We start from the raw sequence: 22,617 nt of genomic DNA on the forward strand, positions 1-22,617 counted from the left end.
CCGTTTCTCAGGATCTTTGATATACGTCTCGATGAGCAAGCTGTACATTTCAGAATGAACATTCTCAATCAGAATCTGAAAGCCATAAAAACATCGAGCTTCTGGTATCTGAACCTCCTGACTGAATCGTTCCACCTGAGATAATACAGAAAATGCCATTTATTGCTATGAAGAAGAACACAAATATTGTAGTCAGAGGAGCTGGAGAAGCGGGATATGTAGACTGCATAAAGGGGTACTGATGGTGGGAGCATCATAGCTCCATACGCTGCGTAGCGGTTCGGTACTGCAGCTTAGCTCCTATTCATTTCAACGGGATCTGAGCTGCAGTACCCTGTAACGGCCACTATACAGTCTATGGAGCTGTGACGTTGCTGGCTCCGTACACAGCAGATGTAATACCTGATCACAGCTGATCGATGGGGGTTCCAGGCATCATACACCCACTAATCTGATATTCATGACCTACCCTAAAGATTGGCCATCAGTAACAAAGTCTTAGGACAAATCCTTCAGTTAACAGAGGTTGCAACTGCAAAAGTACATGTGTGACCATGGAAGTCCATGGCTAATATAGGAAGGTAGAGAAGCGGGAAGATATGACAATATGTGCAAGATATGCTAAACAAACACAGTATGAGGGTCTCCCATCAGTAACATGGTAACACCACGAGGATTGTTTTTTTTTGTGATCTTTAAAGGGGTATACCCATATCCAAAATCCTACCTCAATATGTAGTAGGTGTAATAATAATAATATTAGCAAATGCCTCCCAATTAGAAATTTAGCATAGTTATTCTGATTCGCTATGTCGCTTACCCCATGTACAGGGCATTGCAGTAACTTAGGTATCTATGGTCACGACCACGAACAGCTAAATAATTGTCACTATTTTAACCATGGGTACATGCAATGCCCTGAACATGGAGTAAACGACATAGAGAATCAGAAGAACTATACTACATTTCTCATTAGTGGTATTTGCTAATATTATTACTACACCTACTAATATTGGGATAGGATCTTGGAGATAAGAATACCCAGAAGCCAAACACAACGTATAGTAATAGAACACATGCCGTCTAACACCTACCAGATTCTCATTAACAATGCCATCACTAGCAGCAAAGAAAGCCAATACGTGGGAAATAAAGTACTTCTCATCCGACGTCAGCTTCTCCCAGTGAGCAACATCTTTGGATAAATCCACCTAATAGAGAAATTGTAACAGAAGACGGTAGATTATAAACAGCCGGTAATGCTGCAGTGTTATAACACGCAGGTGTAATATACAGCAATAACATTTACTATACATACAGTATAAAATGGATAAAAGGCAGCAAGTAGAATATACATTACATAACCGTGTAGTTAAAAATCCACCAGATTTTCCCGCAGGGGGGTATACCATACTCAGTAGTACCGTGTCCAAATTAACACCCTGATTAGCAACGAGTATGCTCGCTCATCACTAATCGCATGTAATAATTATGGCTTCCTGTCACTTTCCATCTGTGCTTGCGAATCTTATGGACGTCTTATCGTAGCCTCAAAACAGAACTCAACGGATCTTTGAGTTTCCCAGATCCTAGAACTGAAATCTTTGCAGGTGCAATAGTTGACCCCTTAAACTAAAGACCGTGCCATTTTTATTTATTTTATTTGTTTTTTTTTTTTCATTTTTGCATTTTCTTTCTTTTTGTCCCTTCTTCCCTTTTATTTATTTTTTTTTTTACCATCAACATAGCCATTTCGGAGGTTTCTTTATTTTGTGATGGGAGTTGCGATCTTGGATGACACCTTTCCTTGTCGTTATTGTTTTGGGGGGGTTTTGTTTTCATAACGTTAAATTTGCACTACACGTGATGACCTGGAACATGATTCTTCAGGTTAGTGTGATTTTGGGGTTACCAAATGTAAAAGATTTATATATAGATACAGTCATATGTTAAAGCTTGGGCACCCCTATTAATGTTAACCTTTTTTCTTTATAACAATTTTGGTTTTTGCAACAGCTATTTCAGTTTCATATATCTAATAACTGATGGACTCAGTTATATTTCTGGATTCAAGTAAGGTTTATTGTACTAACAGAAAATGTGCAATCTGCATTTAAACAAAATTTGATCGGTGCAAAAGTATGGGCACCTCATCATAAAAGTGACATTAATATTTCATAGATCCTCCTTTTGCAAAAATAAGAGCCTCTAGTCGCTTCCTGTAGCTATTAATGAGTTCCTGGATCCTGGATGAAGGTATTTGTGACCATTCCTGTTTACAAAACAATTCCAGTTCAGTTAAGTTTGATGGTCGCCGAGCATGGACAGCCCGCTTCAAATCATCCCACAGATGTTCAATGATATTCAGGTCTGGGGACTGGGATGGCCATTCCAGAACATTGTAATTGTTCCTCTGCATGAATGCCTGAGTAGATTTGGAGCGGTGTTTTGGATCATTGTCTTGCCGAAATATCCATCCCCTGCGTAACTTCAACTTCGTCACTGATTCTTGCACATTATTGTCAACAATCTGCTGATACTGAGTTGAATCCATGCGACCCTCAACTTTAACAAGATTCCCATTGCCGGCATTGGCCACACAGCCCCAAAGCATGATGGAACCTCCACCAAATTTTACTGTGGGTAGTAAGTGTTTTTCTTGGAATGCTGTGTTTTTTAGCCTCCATGCATAACGCCTTTTTGTATGACCAAACAACTCAATCTTTGTTTCCTCAGTCCACAGGACCTTCTTCCAAAATGTAACTGGCTTGTCCAAATGTGCTTTTGCAGACCTCAGGCGACTCTGTTTGTGGCGTGCTTGCAGAAACGGCTTCTTTCGCATCACTCTTCCATACAGCTTCTCCTTGTGCAAAGTGCGCTATATTGTTGACCGATGCACAGTGACACCATCTGCAGCAAGATGATGCTGCAGGTCTTTGGAGGTGGTCTGTGGATTGTCCTTGACTGTTCTCACCATTCTTCTTCTCTGCCTTTCTGATATTTTTCTTGGCCTGCCACTTCTGGGCTTAACAAGAACTGTACCTGTGTTCTTCCATTTCCTTACTATGTTCCTCACAGTGGAAACTGACAGGTTAAATCTCTGAGACAACTTTTTGTATCCTTCCCCTGAAAAGCTATGTTGAATAATCTTTATTTTCAGATCATTTGAGAGTTGTTTTGAGGAGCCCATGATGCCACTCTTCATAGGAGAATCAAATAGGAGAACTACTTGCAAGTGGCCACCTTAAATACCTTTTCTCATGATTTGATACACCTGGCTATGAAGTTCAAAGCTCAATGAGGTTACAAAACCAATTTAGTGCTTCAGGAAGTCAGTAAAAAGTAGTTAGGAGTGTTCAAATCAAGAAAATGATAAGGGTGTCCATACTTTTGCACCGGTCAAATTTTGTTTAAATGCAGATTGCACATTTTCTGTTAGTACAATAAACCTCATTTGAATCCAGAAATATAACTGAGTCCATCAGTTATTAGATATATGAAACTGAAATAGCTGTTGCAAAAAACAAAATTGTTATAAAGAAAAAAGGTTAACATTAATAGGGGTGCCCACACTTTAACATATGACTGTATATATTAGTGGCTAAAAAAAAAAACTTCTTAAAGGGAATCTGTCACCCCATTTTCGGCCTATAAGATGCAGCCACCGCCATCAGGGGCTTATCTACAGCCTTCTGTAATGCTGTAGATAAGCCCCCGATGTAACCTGAAAGATAAGAAAAATAAGTTATATTATACTCACCCAGGGTCCGGTCCGATGGGTGTCGCGGTCCGGTACCTCCCATCTTCTAGAGAGGACATCCTCCTTCTTACTTCTCCCTCGGCTCCTGCGCAGGCGTACTTTATCTGCCCTGTTGAGGGCAGAGTAAAGTACTACAGTGCGCAGGCGCCGGAACTCTATGACCTTTCCCAGCGCTTGCGCAGTGCAGTACTTTACTCTGCCCTCAACAGGGCAGATAAAGTACGCCTGCGCAGGAGCCAAGGGTGAAGTAAGAAGGAGGACGTCCTCTCTAGAAGATGGGAGGCGCCGGGCCGTGACACCCACCGCACCGGACCACGCCCCCCGGTGAGTATAATATAACTTACTTTTCTTATCTTTCAGGTTACATCAGGGGCTTATCTACAGCATTACAGAATGCTGTAGATAAGCCCCCAATGGTGATGGCAGCAGCTCATAGGGCTAAAAATAGGTGACAAGATTCCCTTTACCTAAAAAAATAAAAAAAACAGACCCGGAACTTTTTTATTTTTCCATCAATGGGTCTATGTGAGGGTGGGAAGAAAAAAATAGAAACAAAGTACCTTCTTACTCAATGACTTCAAGATGGATTAGTAACCTCAAGTGAGTAACAACCCACTGCAGAGCCGCTCAGCTTAGGGGGTTGTGCGGAACGCTGGCACAGCGCTGGGGGTCAGCATACCAACAAACAGGAAATCCCCCCTTGTGTTGTGGCAGTCGAACAGCCACAAGACATGCAGCCGTAGAGATTCGAAGGCAGAGCATTCATACAGTGGGCGGCACTGGTGATAGCGGAAATGTTATGACCAATATTGATGGGTGGCTAGCCAAGTATACTGGTGTAGCTCTGGCTCGGATCGGTGGTGCCTACCAGTGAGACAGAATGGATGTATTTGCTGTCCATCAGCTCAGTAGGAATAACCAGTTCCTTGCTGTGACTAGTGCAGCACTACCACACCCTATTTAAACCACCAACATACTACAGGGAGTTGCCAGCTATTTACTGGTTTTCCTTCATCTCTGGTGCTATTTTTATGCTCTGTCTCTGACCCGGCTAAGTGACCTGACCTCATTTTGTTTTATATTCCACCCTGATTCTGACCCCTGCATTCTTGACTTCGTTCTGGACTGACCTCCTGGTATCTGACACCGCCTTTCTTTCTGGCTTCTGCTTTCTCTCTGAGTTTCTGTACCTGGTTTTGCCCCTACTGTTCGACCATCCTTGCCTAGTACTCTTTCCTCTAGTCAGAAGCCACTCCATGGGTACAACCTAGGGACCCCTTTCGTAAGTCTAGATCCCAAAATTGGGATTAAAGGGTGAAGATCGTGGTTCCTCTGGGATCTATTAGACATAGTGACTTGAGATAAGTCACTTTGGGCTGCCGGCTTTAAGAAAGTTTACAATTAGTCTAAACAAATTTGCTATAAAAAGTCTAGAGTAAAAAATTAGAGGGTACACCCCCGGAGTAGTTGCTTTGGCAACCAGATGTTCATTAACGGCTGGGGGTCTCTGTCTCTCCCACCTAAGCCTGAACTGATGGTGGTGGCCTCTATGCTCAGCTTATATCCTTCTAGAGGCTGTAGCTTCCACCATCAGGTTAAACTTTGGGAGGGAGATATAGAAAACATTAAAGTGATTCGTTGATGGAATTTTTCTTGTGTACAAAATCTACAAATTTTGGCACAATCCTCAAACAGAGATGAAGTACGGTCATGTGCAAAACTGTCTATCAGACAAACTGTCCTTGTTGACGAGAGCAACCAATCAGAAGTCAGCTTTCATTTCATAAACTGCCCTAGATAAATGAAAGCTGTACTGTGATTGCTTGCTATGGGCGACTAGGACAGTTTTTCCTGCTAGCCAGCTTTGATAAATGAGGCTGTCAGATTCTGGAGTTTGTCTAGTCCTGATTATATAACACATAGAATACACAGCAGCTGTCGTCTAATAATCACTTACTTCCTCCACGGTCCAAAATGAAGCCTGCGCCTTCTTATACATTTTCCAAATGTCAGGATACTGGATTGGGAAAATGACGAAACGACGTGGATTTTTCCTGAGAAGGGGCTCATCTTCATCACTGGCTCCATTACTAACGCTGCACCCGTTCTGCAGAGGACACAACATGTCGCCATTTTATAGGATTTTCATTGTTAACAATAGAGCCCAATATTTCTTAAAGAGGTTATCCAGTAGTGGACGTTTCCCCTTTTTTTTTTATCTTCTTAGTGACATTTGCTTTTTTTTTTAGACACTTTTCAAAACTGTAAAAGGAAAATGCAAAAAGTGTCTACAACAGTTAAGAAGTGAGGGACACGGCATTTACTCCACCTTTATTGGGCAATCTCCAGACACAATTGGCTTTGCGCTAAGTCTCCACTACATTGGCCCTATAGTCACCAAATCCAAAATCCACCATTACCGTCACTTATCCTCATCAACATATAAGTCCATTCTATGTTCCTGTAATTGGCCAAAAGTATAAGTCAATAGTTTTTCCTGACTGTTATGTTCCTGTAGGCCGTCATATACCTGGTGGAGACCAAAATGTGATTTTTGTGTTGCTCCCGTTGAAATCTGCTCACCTTTTCTTCAAAAAGAGTGGCAGAAAAAGTTGAACATTTTTGATCAAAAAACTTGGGTGACTTTTTCCAGCCAATAGCTTCATCAATATCCCTCTACAGGGTGGGCCATTTATATGGATACACCTGGGTGGGCCATTTATAAAGTTGGATCCAAAATGGCCGACTTCAAAACGGCCGCCATGGTCACCACCCATCTTGAAAAGTTTCCCCCCTCCCATATACTAATGTGCCACAAACAGGAAGTTGATATCACCAACCATACCCAATTTATTTAGGTGTATCCATATAAATGGCCCACCCTGTAAGTTCACATTAGGTGCGATTTATTGCTGATAGTTTCCATAGGACCATACTATAGGTGATCTTACAATGTTTCTGACTTTTGCTGTTCTTGCTGTGGTATATACGTCTCTATATACCTGTAGCCGAATCACACAGACATATCAAACGCAGAAGATACTTTACCCTATTTGTACGTGTGGTACGTGACACAGGGGCTTTAGAAATATGGAATTCAGCTCAAAAATGATAGGTTTCAATGCACTTATTTCAGATAAATGGTGTCAATTCTTCCTCATTCTCTTTTGTAGGTGAAAAAAACAATACTGGTAAGGCCAAGTTCACACCAACGTATAAAAAATCATTCAAAGTTTCATCCAGAAAAAGTGGGACGATTTTTTTTTTCTCACTTGTCATCCGTATACAATCCGATTTCTTTTTTACAGCAGCAGCTATTAACCATTTACATGACCATTTACAGAATTGCAATGTATCCATAAAAATTCCAATGCTAGAGCCCGGCATCTGATTTTTTTTCTTGCACCCATATATTTGAATGGGCGAGTCTCCTGTGATTTATGGAGGAAACTAGCGATTTTTTTTCACACTTTGATTCGGTCAGTAAAAAGATCAGTCAAACATTGTTACGAGTGCTGTCGTTGATGTCATTTTTTTTTTTTCACCGACAACGCTCAGACCGAAAATAAGGTCGAGTGTACGAACCCACAAAGTAAAAATGAGAGATCCTCCAGGACTTGTGGCATTCAAGCCGTCTCAGCTTTCGTAGCTAGAGTTGAGCATTCCGATGCCGCAAGTATCGGGTATCGGCCGATACTTGTTGTATCGGTATTCCGATACCGACATCCGATATTTTTTCAATATCGGGCATCGGAATCGGAAGTTCAAAGTTGATTGACAGCCGAAATGACGTTATCATGATGCGCGGTGTGTGCGCATCATGATGCGCCGTCATTTCGGGCCTTCCAGGGGGTCTGTAGCGGCCTGCCGGGGGGCTGTGCCGGCCTGCCGGGGGGCTGTGTGGACTGCCCGGGGTCTGTACCGGCCTGCCGGGGGGCTGTGCCGGCCTGCCGGGGGGCTGTGCACCCTGTGGGGGTCTGTGCCGGCCTGCCGGGGGGCTGTGCACCCTGTGGGGGTCTGTACCGGCCTGCAGGGGAGCTGCGCTGATGTCCGGGGGTCCGTGCAGGCATCGTCCGATGGGACTACAAGTCCTATCGGGCGATGCCTGCTACCATGACAGTGATTGACACATTAGCCAATGATGGGACAGTAGTAGTCCCATCATCCGGCTAATGTGTTAAATGTTAAAAAAAAAAAAAAAATACTACATACATACTACATACATACTACATGCATGTTACATACATACTACATGCTACATGCATGCTACATACATACTGCATGCTACATACATACTACATACATACTACATGCTACATACATACTACATATATACTACATGCATGCTACATACATACTACATGCTACATACATACTACATACATACTACATGCATGCTACATACATACTACATGCTACATACATACTACATATATACTACATGCATGCTACATACATACTACATGCTACATGCATACTACATGCTACATACATACTACATACATACTACATACATACTACATGCATGCCACATACATACTACATGCTACATACATACCACATATATACTACATGCATGCTACATCCATACTACATGCATGCTACATACATACTACATGCTACATACATACTACATATATACTACATGCATGCTACATACATACTACATACTACATGCATGCTACATACATACTACATGCTACATACATACTACATATATACTACATGCATGCTACATACATACTACATGCTACATGCATGCTACATACTACATGCTACATACATACTACATACATACTACATACATACTACATGCATGCCACATACATACTACATGCATGCCACATACATACTACATGCTACATACATACCACATATATACTACATGCATGCTACATACAAACTACATGCTACATGCATACTACATGCTACATACATACTACATACATACTACATGCATGCTACATACATACTACATACATACTACATGCATGCTACATACATACTACATACATACTACATGCTACATACTACATATATACTACATGCATGCTACATACATACTACATGCTACATACATACTACATATATACTACATGCATGCTACATACATACTACATGCTACATACATACTACATATATACTACATGCATGCTACATACATACTACATGCTACATACATACTACATATATACTACATGCATGCTACATACATACTACATGCATGCTACATACATACTACATGCTACATACATACTACATATATACTACATGCATGCTACATACATACTACATATATACTACATGCATGCTACATACATACTACATGCTACATACATACTAAATACATACTACATATACTACATGCATGCTACATACATACTACATATATACTACATGCATGCTACATACATACTACATACATACTACATACATACTACATATATACTACATGCATGCTACATACATACTACATGCTACATACATACTACATACATGCTACATACATACTACATACATGCTACATACAATACATTCATACAATACATACATAGACATACAGTACATATAACATAGAGTAACATACTTACCAATACTTGTCACATTGTTCCACGAAGCCATTGTCTTTTACGGAATAAATATTAACATAACAAACCACAAAAATACTCACCCATGATCCGAAGCAGTCCACGAGTGTGTCCCACGACGATCTTGGGTAGAGAACTGCAGCATCAGCTGATGCTGCCGCTCTCTACGGGCTGCAGGAATCCAATGACGGAAGGTAGGTATCCTTCCGCACTGTATTCCTCCGCCACTTAAAAAAAAAAAAGTCCCTAGTCTCACTTTATGGTAAAAGCTGTGTGGGAATTTCCCACGCAGCAATGGCATAAAGTGAGACTAGGGACTTTTTTTTTTTTTAAGTGGCGGAGGAATACAGTGCGGAAGGATACCTACCTTCCGTCATTGGATTCCTGCAGCCCGTAGAGAGCGGCAGCATCAGCTGATGCTGCAGTTCTCTACCCAAGATCGTCGTGGGACACACTCGTGGACTGCTTCGGATCATGGGTGAGTATTTTTGTGGTTTGTTATGTTAATATTTATTCCGTAAAAGACAATGGCTTCGGGGAACAATGTGACAAGTATTGGTAAGTATGTTACTCTATGTTATATGTACTGTATGTCTATGTATGTATTGTATGAATGTATTGTATGTAGCATGCATGTAGTATGTATGTAGCATGTATGTAGCATGTATGTAGCATGTAGTATGTAGTATGTATGTAGCATGTAGTATGTATGTAGTATGTATGTAGCATGTAGTATGTATGTAGCATGCATGTAGTATATATGTAGTATGTATGTAGCATGCATGTAGTATATATGTAGTATGTATGTAGTATATATGTGGTATGTATGTAGCATGTAGTATGTATGTAGTATGTATGCAGTATATATGTAGCATGTAGTATGTATGTAGCATGTATGTAGCATGCATGTAGTATATATGTAGCATGTAGTATGTATGTAGCATGCATGTAGTATATATGTAGTATGTATGTAGCATGCATGTAGTATATATGTAGTATGTATGTAGTATATATGTGGTATGTATGTAGCATGTAGTATGTATGTAGTATGTATGCAGTATATATGTAGCATGTAGTATGTATGTAGCATGTATGTAGCATGCATGTAGTATGTATGTAGCATGCATGTAGTATATATGTAGTATGTATGTAGTATGTATGTAGCATGCATGTAGTATGTATGTAGTATGTATGTAGCATGCATGTAGTATATATGTACTATGTATGTAGCATGCAGTATGTATGTAGCATGTATGTAGTATTTTTTTTTTTTTTTTACATTTAACACATTAGCCGGATGATGGGACTACTACGGTCCCATCATTGGCTAATGTGTCAATCACTGTCATGGTAGCAGGCATCGCCCGATGGGACTTGTAGTCCCATCGGACGATGCCTGCACGGACCCCCGGACATCAGCGCAGCCCCCCGGCAGGCCGGCACAGCCCCCCGGCAGGCCGGTACAGACCCCCACAGGGTGCACAGCCCCCCGGCAGGCCGGCACAGCCTCCCGGCAGGCCGGTACAGACCCCCACAGGGTGCACAGCCCCCCGGCAGGCCGGTACAGACCCCGGGCAGTCCGCACAGCCCACCGGCAGGCCGGCACAGCCCCCCGGCAGGCCGGCAGAGACCCCCGGAAGGCCCGTACAGACCCCCGAGAGGTTGTACAAGGGCAGGAAAGGGTTTTTCCAATTCCGATACCGGAAGTCTCATAGACTTGAATGGGACTTCCGGTATCGGCATCGGCGATACCAATACTTTTTTTAAAGATCGGCCGATCCATTCCGATCCGATATTTTGAAGTATCGGACGGTATCGCTCAACTCTATTCGTAGCTCCTGACCTCTACTCCATGTGATGCTGAAAGAGTTAGGCTACATTGACGCACGTTTCTACGTCCATCAAAATGGACCAGTTTTTCTCTCATGTGTTATCCATTTTACATCCTTTCCCTCATCCATTTTTAAAGCGGTTTACTTTTACTGTATCGCTGTAGTGATGCTTTAAGGCCATGTGCACACTATCAGTATTTGGTCAGTATTTCACATCAGTATCTGTAAGTCAAAATCTGGAGAGGACAATCAGAGGAAAAGTATAATAGAGACACATCACCACTTCTGGATTTATCACCCACTCCTGGTTTTGGCTTACAAATACTGATGTCAAATACTGACCGAATACTGAACGTGTGACCGTGGCCTAAAAGTAAGTCTCCTGCCCCCTGTCTCATGCTAACCTGCCACCGCCTTCATTCTTTTCCAGCGCCACTATGGCGAAAAGTGCCCTGCCGGCAGCTCCAGTGTTTCATGGAGCTGCGCTTAGGTCACTTTTCAATATAAGTCTATGACAGCCTCCTTTTGGCCTCCGTTCTGGATCTCACAGACTTGTATTGTGCTCTTGTGACAAGGTACAGATACAAGATGGCGCCACGGGACCGGAGCGGCATCAGTAAAAGGTGAAGCTGCCAGAAAGTGAGTGTAAGAACAGAGGCAGGAACTTATATTTAAAGGATCACTCCAGCGTTGTGGTTTTCTTTATTTCACTGCCAAAGTGATGCCACTAATTTAAAGTCCCGGACTATTGTATTATACTCACCATCCGCCGTCTTCAGCTCTTATTGGCACTGCTCTGTCTCGCGACGCCATCTTGTTACCGCAACTTTTATCTGACTTGAAGTCAGAAGTAACGCTCAAAAACTCTCAATGTTATGCTAGGAGATCCTCGTTCTGGCTCTCATAGACTTACACTGAGATGAAACTTCCAGATTGCCCAGCAAACACTGGAGCGATCCGGAAGGTAACAGATCGCAGTAGATCAGGGATGTCAAACTCAAATACACAGAGGGCTAAAATTAAAAACTTGGACAAAGTTGTGGGCCAATCTTAATAAATATTTATTAAAATACATGGGACCTACATCCTCCTTACAGTATAATGGGTCCCACATAGTCCTCCACACAGAATAACGGGCCCCACATAGTCTTCGATACAGTATAACAGGCCTCATATAGTCCTCCATTCAGTATAATTTGCCCCACACATTGTCCTCCATACAGTATAATGAGCTCCACATTGTCCTCCATACAGTATAATGAGCTCCACATTGTCCTCCATACAGTATAATGAGCTCCACATTGTCCTCCATACAGTATAATGAGCCCCACATTGTCCTCCATACAGTATAATGGGCTCTATTTAGTCCTCTATACAGTATACTGGCCCCACATAGTGATCCATACAGGATAATGGCCCTACATGGTTCACCTGCGGCATAGTCCATAGTCCACCTGCCGCATGATCCACCTGCTGCATAGTCCACCTGCTGCAGAATCTACTTGTCGCAGAATCCACACCTCCGCACAGTCCGTCTGCTGCACAGTCCGCCTGCCACATGACTCGCTTGCCGCATAGTATGCCTGCCGCATAGTATGCCTGGTGAAAAATCCACCTACCACACAATCTACCTGCAAGACAATCAGCCTGCAACAGAATCCACCTGCCACGTCCGCCTGCTACATAGTATGCCTGCCTCATTGTCCACCTGCTATATGATCTGACTGCCGCATGATCCGCCTGCCACACAATCCACCCTCTGCACATTCCAGCTGCCGCATGATCTGCCTGCCACATAATCTTTCTGCCGTATTGTCTGCCTGCCACATGATCCGCCTGCCTAATAGTCCGCCTGTGACACGATTCATCTGCAGCATAGTCCACCTGCCACAGTCAGCCTGCCGCATGACCTACCCTCCGCATAGTCCGCCTGCCGCATGACCTACCCTTCGCATGGTCCGCCTGCCAGTTAACCTGCCGCATGACCTACCCTCCGCGTAGTCCGCCTGCCACAGTCAGCCTGCCGCATGACCTACCCACCGCATAGTCCGCCTGCCACAGTCAGCCTGCCGCATGACCTACCCACCGCATAGTCCGCCTGCCACAGTCAGCCTGCCGCATGACCTACCCACCGCATAGTCCGCCTGGCACATGACCTACCCACCGCATAGTCCACCTGCCAGTCAGCCTGCCGCATGACCTACCCACCGCATAGTCCGCCTGCCACAGTCAGCCTGCCGCTTGACCTACCCACCGCAGTCCACCTGCCAGTCAGCCTGCCGCATGACCTACCCACCGCATAGTCCGCCTGCCACAGTCAGCCTGCCGCATGACCCACCCTCCGCATAGTCCACCTGCCACATGATCTGTCTGCCTCATAGTTCGCCTGCCGCACAATCTGCTCTCCGCCTACCGCATGAGCCGCCTGACACACAGTCCGCCTACCGTATATATTCTGCCTGGCGCCGTGCATTTAGAACTCGTTGCCTGCTGATTTATGCTGCAGATTTCATCCTTGGCTAATGGTACAATGTGTGGAAATGCTGCTGCATTTCTGCAAGAAAGAATCCATAAAGATCCTGTGAGTTTTGATCAAGCAATGATCACTGGAGCTCGGTCATCCACAAGATGTAAACTGCAGAGAAATCTTTTTTGCAATTTCACTGCATAACTTTTGTGGAAATCCCCAAAATCTGTGTTTTATTTGCAGGTTTCGCTGCTCATTTGTTTTGCATTTCCCCTCGTGTTTCTGTGAGCATACTCCGCAGTGCGCCGGATCATTTCTGTGAGCATACTCCGCAGTGCGCCGGATCATTTCTGTGAGCATACTCCGCAGTGCGCGGGTTAATTTCTGTGAGCATACTCCGCAGTGCGCCGGATCATTTCTGTGAGCATACTCCGCAGTGCGCGGGTTCATTTCTGTGAGCATACTCCGCAGTGCACCGGTTCATTTCTGTGAGCATACTCCGCAGTGCGCCGGTTCATTTCTGTGAGCATACGCCGCAGTGCGTCGGTTCATTTCTGTGAGCATACTCCGCAGTGCGCCGGTTTATTTCTGTGAGCATACTCCGCATTGCGCCGGTTCATTTCTGTGAGCATACTCCGCAGTGCGCCGGTTCATTTCTGTGAGCATACTCCACAGTGCGCCGGTTCATTTCTGTGAGCATACTCCGCAGTGCGCCGGTTCATTCCTGTGAGCATACTCCGCAGTGCGCCGGTTCATTTCTGTGAGCATACTCCGCAGTGTGCCGGTTCATTTCTGTGAGCATACTCCGCAGCGCGCCGGTTCATTTCTGTGAGCATACTCCGCAGTGCGCCGGTTCATTTCTGTGAGCATACTCCACAGTGCGCCGGTTCATTTCTGGGAGCATACTCCGCAGTGCGCCGGTTCATTCCTGTGAGCATACTCCGCAGTGCGCCGGTTCATTTCTGTGAGCATACTCCGCAGTGCGCCGGTTCATTTCTGTGAGCATACTCCACAGTGCGCCGGTTCATTTCTGTGAGCATACTCCGCAGTGCGCCGGTTCATTCCTGTGAGCATACTCCGCAGTGCGCCGGTTCATTTCTGTGAGCATACTCCGCAGTGCGCCGGTTCATTTCTGTGAGCATACTCCGCAGCGCGCCGGTTCATTTCTGTGAGCATACTCCGCAGTGCGCCGGTTCATTCCTGTGAGCATACTCCGCAGTGCGCCGGTTCATTTCTGTGAGCATACTCCGCAGTGTGCCGGTTCATTTCTGTGAGCATACTCCGCAGTGCGCCGGTTCATTTCTGTGAGCATACTCCACAGTGCGCCGGTTCATTTCTGTGAGCATACTCCGCAGTGTGCCGGTTCATTCCTGTGAGCATACTCCGCAGGCGAAGGACGCCAGTTCCGAAACGCGCGTCGGGGAGTGCCGGGCATTACTTTAGAGGCTGTCATTATATCACGGGTATGTAACATCTTTAATCGGCTCACACATTATTGAGTATTATGTTATGGGTTATCACTTTGGGATGTGAGTCTACCACAATGGCACATTATTGATGTAGAATTATATTAGTTTTATAACCCAATTGTGGGTATAATCACTTTTGTGTTATATATATATATTTTTTGTTTAAATATATCACTGTTTATAGTTATGCACATTTGTTATACCAATATGTGTGTGAGGCTGTGATAGATCATTAACCTACTACAATCTTTTGACAGGCCTCTTTTATTAATTTTTCATATATATATGTTATGATTTTAGATTAATATTTTGTATGTCCTTGGCACTTGTTTGCACAAGTTTTTAATTGCCTAAATCCGATTTATTAAAGATTATATAATATTTTAGATATATTGTGTCCTATTGTTTTATTGAATTGTCCATACATAGTGGTTTGTTTTACCATAGAATTGAATGGTCTCCATTCAAATTTTGTGACATATCAGGAAGGCTGGTTGATTGGAGCTGTATGAATATTTGCACGAGTTAATTCAATTATTCATTATATGTTGATTATATGTAGATTGGTGCAATTTTATACATTTTTAAATTATATTATTTCTTTCTGCTGTGTTCATTTGTTTGTGAGCATACTCCGCAGTGCGCTGGTTCATTTCTGTGCAGACTTTGTATACAGCGAGGTGTGAATACAATTTGGTAAAATCGCATCCATTTTGCCAGTTGTGTAAGCGTATATTTACACACACAGCATTTTTGCTCCATTTCTTTCAGCGGGAAAACGGGGCCCATTGCTGCCTAAATATTTGCAGCAGAAATGTAGCCCGTCCATTATAACCATCAGGAGATACAGAAACAGTAGTGGTCGCCCCATAGTCACAGGAGCCGTGGTGCACAGGACCCAGTTACAAACCCTTTCCTGACTGATCAAGTCCAACTATTTCCCCATAACAGGCTATGTGCACACGCTGCGGATTCTGCTGCGGTTTTGGCAGGGCTGTGGAGTCGGTAAACCAAACCTGCGACTCCGACTCCTCAATTTCCCTTACACCGACTCCACGACTCCGACTCCCACACATATTGCTTATATTTAAGTGAAAAATTTATTGTAGTGAACATCAGACATTTAATCATTTCTATGATCCAATAATCAAGATATTTAGATAGAACAGAATATATATTTATTGGAATACAACTTTAGAACACAAAAAACTGTAATAAATTGTAAATATGTAATACACTGTATAATATCGATTACATATATTCAGTACAGACCAAAGGTTTGGACACACCTTCTCATTCAAAGAGTTTTCTTTTATTTCATGACTATGAAAATTGTAGATTCATTCTGAAGGCATCAAAACTATGAATTACCACATGTGGAATTATATAATTAACAAAAAAGTTTGAAACAACTGAAAATATGTCTTATATTCTAGGTTCTTCAAAGTAGTCACCTTTTGCTTTGATTACTGCTTTGCACACTCTTGGCATTCTCTTGATGAGCTTCAAGAGGTAGTCACCGGAAATGGTCTTCCAACAGTCTTGAAGGAGTTCCCGAGATGCTTAGCACTTGTTGGCCCTTTTGCCTTCACTCTGCGGTCCAGCTCACCCCAAAACATCTCAATTGGGTTCAGGTCTGGTGACTGTGGAGGCCAGGTCATCTGGCGTAGCACCCCATCACTCTCCTTCTTGGTCAAATAGCCCTTACACAGCCTGGTGGTGTGTTTAGGGTCATTGTCCTGTCGAAAAATAAATGATGGTCCAACTAAACACAAACCGGATTGAATAGCATGCTGCTGCAAGATGCTGTGGTAGCCATGCTGGGTCAGTATGCCTTCAGTTTTGAATAAATCCCCAACAGTGTCACCAGCAAAGCACCCCCACACCATCACACCTCCTCCTCCATGCTTCACGGTGGGAACCAGGCATGTACAGTCCATCCGTTCACCTTTTCTGCGTCGCACAAAGACATGGTGGTTGGAACCAAAGATCTCAAATTTGGACTCATCAGACCAAAGGCAAAGCACAGATTTCCACTGGTCTAATGTCCATTCCTTGTGTTCTCTAGCCCAAACAAGTCTCTTCTGCTTGTTGCCTGTCCTTAGCAGTGGTTTCCTAGCAGCTATTTTACCATGAAGGCCTGCTGCACAAAGTCTCCTCTTAACAGTTGTTGTAGAGATGTGTCTGCTGCTAGAACTCTGTGTGGCATTGATCTGGTCTCTAATCTGAGCTGCTGTTAACCTGCGATTTTTGAGGCTGGTGACTCGGATGAACTTATCCTCCGCAGCAGAGATGACTCTTGGTCTTCCTTTCCTGGGGCGGTCCTCATGTGAGCCAGTTTCTTTGTAGCGCTTGATGGTTTTTGCCACTGCACTTGGGGACACTTTCAAAGTTTTCCCAATTTTTCGGACTGACTGACCTTCATTTCTTAAAGTAATGATGGCCACTCGTTTTACTTTACTCAGCTGCTTTTTTGTTGCCATAATACAAATTCTAACAGTCTATTCAGTAGGACTATCAGCTGTGTATCCACCAGACTTCTGCACAACACAACTGATGGTCCCAACCCCATTTATAAGGCAAGAAATCCCACTTATTAAACCTGACAGGGCACACCTGTGAAGTGAAAGCCATTTCCGGTGACTACCTCTTGAAGCTCATCAAGAGAATGCCAAGAGTGTGCAAAGCAGTAATCAAAGCAAAAGGTGGCTACTTTGAAGAACCTAGAATATAAGACATACAGTATTTTCAGTTGTTTCACACTTTTTTGTTAATTATATAATTCCATATGTGCTAATTCATAGTTTTGATGACTTCAGAGTGAATTTACAATTTTCATAGTAATGAAAATAAAGAAAACTCTTTGAATGAGGTGTGTCCCAACTTTTGGTCTGTACTGTGTGTATATATATATAACACTATGACATCTCGGCTAAGACAAACCCTAGATCCTCAGGCTACATTCACACCATGGGCATAGCCAGGATCAAACCTGGGGGGGGGGGGGGGGGGGGGCAGAACCTCATACTGTTCCGCAGAACCTCATACTGCACACCTCAGCTGCTATAGAACCTCATACTGCACACCCCTACACTTGAAAATAAAGCCTGCACCTTAAGAAGATGTGGTGATGAATGCAGTCTATTTATTCCAACTATCAGTTGATGTTGATGTTACTGAAGACGAGCAATGCCTGTCCTGGGCGTCCTTTTGGGCAGCTATGAGGTGTACCTGACTGGTGCTAAAAAAAAAAAAGGAGTGTTAGTCTGTGTGCTACCCGGCTTTCATTCTTTTTGGTACAGATATGATATGGATAGACAGATATGGATAAATGGATATATAGATAGAGCAGATTTCTAATCTGCTTTTGCTATTGAAAACATTATCTAGGAGCTCAAAAACCTTTCAGGTGACACGGTTTTTTAAAAAGATGATCAGCTTTTGCAACTGAAAAACGTATCCTCAAAAAACGCAGGAAAAACGCTGTGTGTGAATGTAGCCTTAGATCAGGAATAGAACAGCCATTTATAGGACATTTCATAACTCTCCCAAATTCCTATGAAAAAATATTCAGCATATTCTGCTTTGAATTACTGTACCCAATTTATTATATATTTTAGGAGTCGGAGTCGGACCATTTTATACAGACTCCACCAAAATGAGCTCCGACTCCGACTCCTCAGCCCTGGGCTTTGGCCCTGCGGAACCGCAGCAGTTCCGCAGACATGGTACAGTACCATGTTACCTTATGGGTTTTAAAAACCGCTGTGCTCACGCTGTGGTTTTTTCCGCGCGGTTTTGCTGTAGTTTATAAACCGCAGCATGTCAATTGTTTTTGCAGATTCCGCTGCGGTTTCACACCATTAACATAGTAGAGGTGTAAAACCGCAGGGGAAAACCGCAGGTCACTTTACCTGCGGTTCCGCGCGGAAAAACCCGCAGGTGAATCCGCAGCGTGTGCACATAGCCTTACAGTGTAATGCCGATGTCATCAATGATTACAGTCACACTGTCCCTTTAAAGGGCACTAGCTGTGACCTGCCACTTTAAAAGTAGCAACCAATCAGACTGCAGCTTTCATTATTGAATAAAGAACTGACAATGAGATCATTGATCTGATTGGTTAGACACTCCTAGTGCCCCGAATCCTTTTAGTGCAGATTAACAAGACTTTAGAGGCGGGTAGTATCTGCTGGCCGCACACACTAACGTCCTGTTATTACATGTGAGTGGTCCGCTCCATAGCGCCAGTATATATAGGTGTGTATTACCTGCTCTTCCTCCGGAAGTCTGCTGTCCCCCATTGCAGCGCAGGCTCAGACGCGACCGGGGGCAGAGCGCGGTGTGTCTGCTGCTCCGGAGCCGGCTGTGCTGCCAATGACTCCTCCTCATACAGGGGAGGAACTGTACAGCGGGGGATGGGAGACTGTCCTCCTGTCAGCGGCAGCAGTGCTCGGCCCTCAGCAGCCGGTGTCATCGTAGCTACAGCGGCACAGCCATAGAGGCCACCTATACACCGGCACACAGCCATAGAGGCCACCTATACACCGGCACGCAGCCATAGAGGCCACCTATACACCGGCACGCAGCCATAGAGGCCACCTATACACCGGCACGCAGCCATAGAGGCCACCTATACACCGGCACGCAGCCATAGAGGCCACCGATACACCGGCACGCAGCCATAGAGGCCACCGATACACCGGCACGCAGCCATAGAGGCCACCGATACACCGGCACGCAGCCATAGAGGCCACCTATACACCGGCACGCAGCCATAGAGGCCACCTATACACCGGCACGCAGCCATAGAGGCCACCTATACACCGGCACGCAGCCATAGAGGCCACCTATACACCGGCACGCAGCCATAGAGGCCACCTATACACCGGCACGCAGCCATAGAGGCCACCTATACACCGGCACGCAGCCATAGAGGCCACCTATACACCGGCACGCAGCCATAGAGGCCACCTATACACCGGCACGCAGCCATAGAGGCCACCTATACACCGGCACGCAGCCATAGAGGCCACCTATACACCGGCACGCAGCCATAGAGGCCACCTATACACCGGCACGCAGCCATAGAGGCCACCTGTACACCGGAACGCAGCCATAGAGGCCACCTGTACACCGGCACGCAGCCATAGAGGCCACCTGTACACCGGCACGCAGCCATAGAGGCCACCTGTACACCGGCACGCAGCCATAGAGGCCACCTGTACACCGGCACGCAGCCATAGAGGCCACCTGTACACCGGCACGCAGCCATAGAGGCCACCTGTACACCGGCACGCAGCCATAGAGGCCACCTATACACCGGCACGCAGCCATAGAGGCCACCTATACACCGGCACGCAGCCATAGAGGCCACCTATACACCGGCACACAGCCATAGAGGCCACCTATACACCGGCACACAGCCATAGAGGCCACCTATACACCGGCACACAGCCATAGAGGCCACCTATACACCGGCACACAGCCATGTCACCTATACACCGGCACACAGCCATAGAGGCCACCTATACACCGGCACACAGCCATAGAGGCCACCTATACACCGGCACACAGCCATAGAGGCCACCTATACACCGGCACACAGCCATAGAGGCCACCTATACACCGACACACAGCCATAGAGGCCACCTATACACCGGCACACAGCCATAGAGGCCACCTATACACCGGCACACAGCCATAGAGGCCACCTATACACCGGCACACAGCCATAGAGGCCACCTATACACCGGCACACAGCCATAGAGGCCACCTATACACCGGCACAGCCATAGATGTCACCTATACATCGGCACACAGCCATGGAGGCCACCTATACACCGGCACACAGCCATAGAGGCCACCTATACACCGGCACACAGCCATAGAGGCCACCTATACACCGGCACACAGCCATAGAGGCCACCTATACACCGGCACACAGTCATAGAGGCCACCTATACACCGGCACACAGCCATAGAGGCCACCTATACACCGGCACACAGCCATAGAGGCCACCTATACACTGGCACACAGCCATAAATGTCACATACACCGGCACACAGCCATAAATGTCACCTATACACCGGCACACAGCCATAGAGGCCTCCTATACACCGGCACACAGCCATAGTGGCCACCTATACACCGGCACACAGCCATAAATGTCACCTATACACCGGCACAGCCATAGAGGCCACCTATACACCGGCACACAGCCATAAATGTCACCTATACACCGGCACGCAGCCATAAATGTCACCTATACACCGGCACAGCCATAAATGTCACCTATACACCGGCACAGCCATAGAGGCCACCTATACACCGGCACACAGCCATAAATGTCACCTATACACCGGCACACAGCCATAAATGTCACCTATACACCGGCACACAGCCATAAATGTCACCTATACACCGGCACACAGCCATAAATGTCACCTATACACCAGCACAGCCATAAAGGTCACCTATACACCGGCACAGCCATAGAGGCTACCTATACACCGGCACACAGCCATAGATGTCACCTATACACCGGCACAGCCATAAATGCCACATACACCTATACAGAGGCACAGCCATAGATGCCACCCATACACCGGCACAGCCATTGATGCCATCTACCCCCACACAGGCAGAGGTGACTCCTACAGCAGCACAGCCGTAGATGTCACTTACGCCTATACACAGCCATAGTTGACATCTAGCCCCACACAGGCAGAGGTGCCACAGCCATAGATGTTCTCCCCTGGCACACCTATAGGTGCCAACTGGATTATTTTTGTTCCAGATAATTTAGGCTGTGCCCATGATCTGGATGTAACAACGCTTTTGATGCAGAGTACGTTCGCTACGTCCTAAGTTCTGCCGTCTATTAAACACAGGTAAATCCGCATGTGATGACTGAACCGTGCAGATTCACCACATTCAATACCGTCTATTAATTTTTTGTTGCAGAGACTAGCATCCCTGCAAGAGCGATGGACCTGCAGCGATACTGAAAGCCGTGACGCATGTCAGTCTGCGCGGGTGATCCGCAGGCGCACATGCACGCATATTTCTAGAAATCCCATCAATTATCCTGTAACATCTGGCTGCTGCGAGTTTGACGCAGCAAACAGAAGGATTTTTGGTACTCACTGTAAAATCTTTCTTGGAGCCTTCACAGGTAGCCATGGGTGTATGCTGCTGACACTATGCAAAAAAAAAAGGAAAATTAGCTCCTCAGCAGTATACACCCACCGACAGGCACCAAGTACCTCAGTTAAGTGTTAACGCAGTAGGAGAAGAAACCGACAACTCAACATATGTACCGGCTCAACGACAAAGGCACGTAGGCCCAAAAACGGTACAAAATTAGGGAGGGTGCTGTATCCCTCAATGAAGGCTCCAAGAAAGATTTTACAGTGAGTACCAAAAATCTTTATCACTTTCATTTGGGGACACAGGTAACCATGGGACGTCCTAAAGTAGTCCCCAATGGGTTGGAAC

General features: G+C 45.1%; 1 protein-coding gene across 2 annotated transcripts in view; it reads right to left on the reverse strand.

Moving 5' to 3' along the window:
• RRM2B (ribonucleotide reductase regulatory TP53 inducible subunit M2B) overlaps window positions 1-19,711 on the reverse strand; it is a 39,897-nt gene extending 20,186 nt beyond the window's left edge. The window contains exons 1-4 of one of the 2 annotated variants that reach the window (XM_073590079.1): window positions 19,388-19,615; window positions 5,718-5,867; window positions 1,095-1,211; window positions 2-135 (exon numbers count right to left, since the gene is read on the reverse strand). In XM_073590079.1, the coding sequence (XP_073446180.1) occupies window positions 2-135; window positions 1,095-1,211; window positions 5,718-5,867; window positions 19,388-19,420 (434 nt within the window). In that variant the 5' untranslated portion in view covers window positions 19,421-19,615. Of the gene's footprint in view, window position 1; window positions 136-1,094; window positions 1,212-5,717; window positions 5,868-16,439; window positions 18,358-19,387 lie in introns of those variants that run through there. The other variant, XM_073590080.1, reaches the window with a different exon arrangement.
• Between the last annotated feature and the right edge of the window lie 2,906 nt (window positions 19,712-22,617).

The sequence above is a fragment of the Dendrobates tinctorius genome, unplaced genomic scaffold (assembly GCF_039654945.1).
Source record: "Dendrobates tinctorius isolate UK_male_01 unplaced genomic scaffold, ASM3965494v1 ptg000116l, whole genome shotgun sequence".
NCBI lineage: Eukaryota > Metazoa > Chordata > Amphibia > Anura > Dendrobatidae > Dendrobates > Dendrobates tinctorius.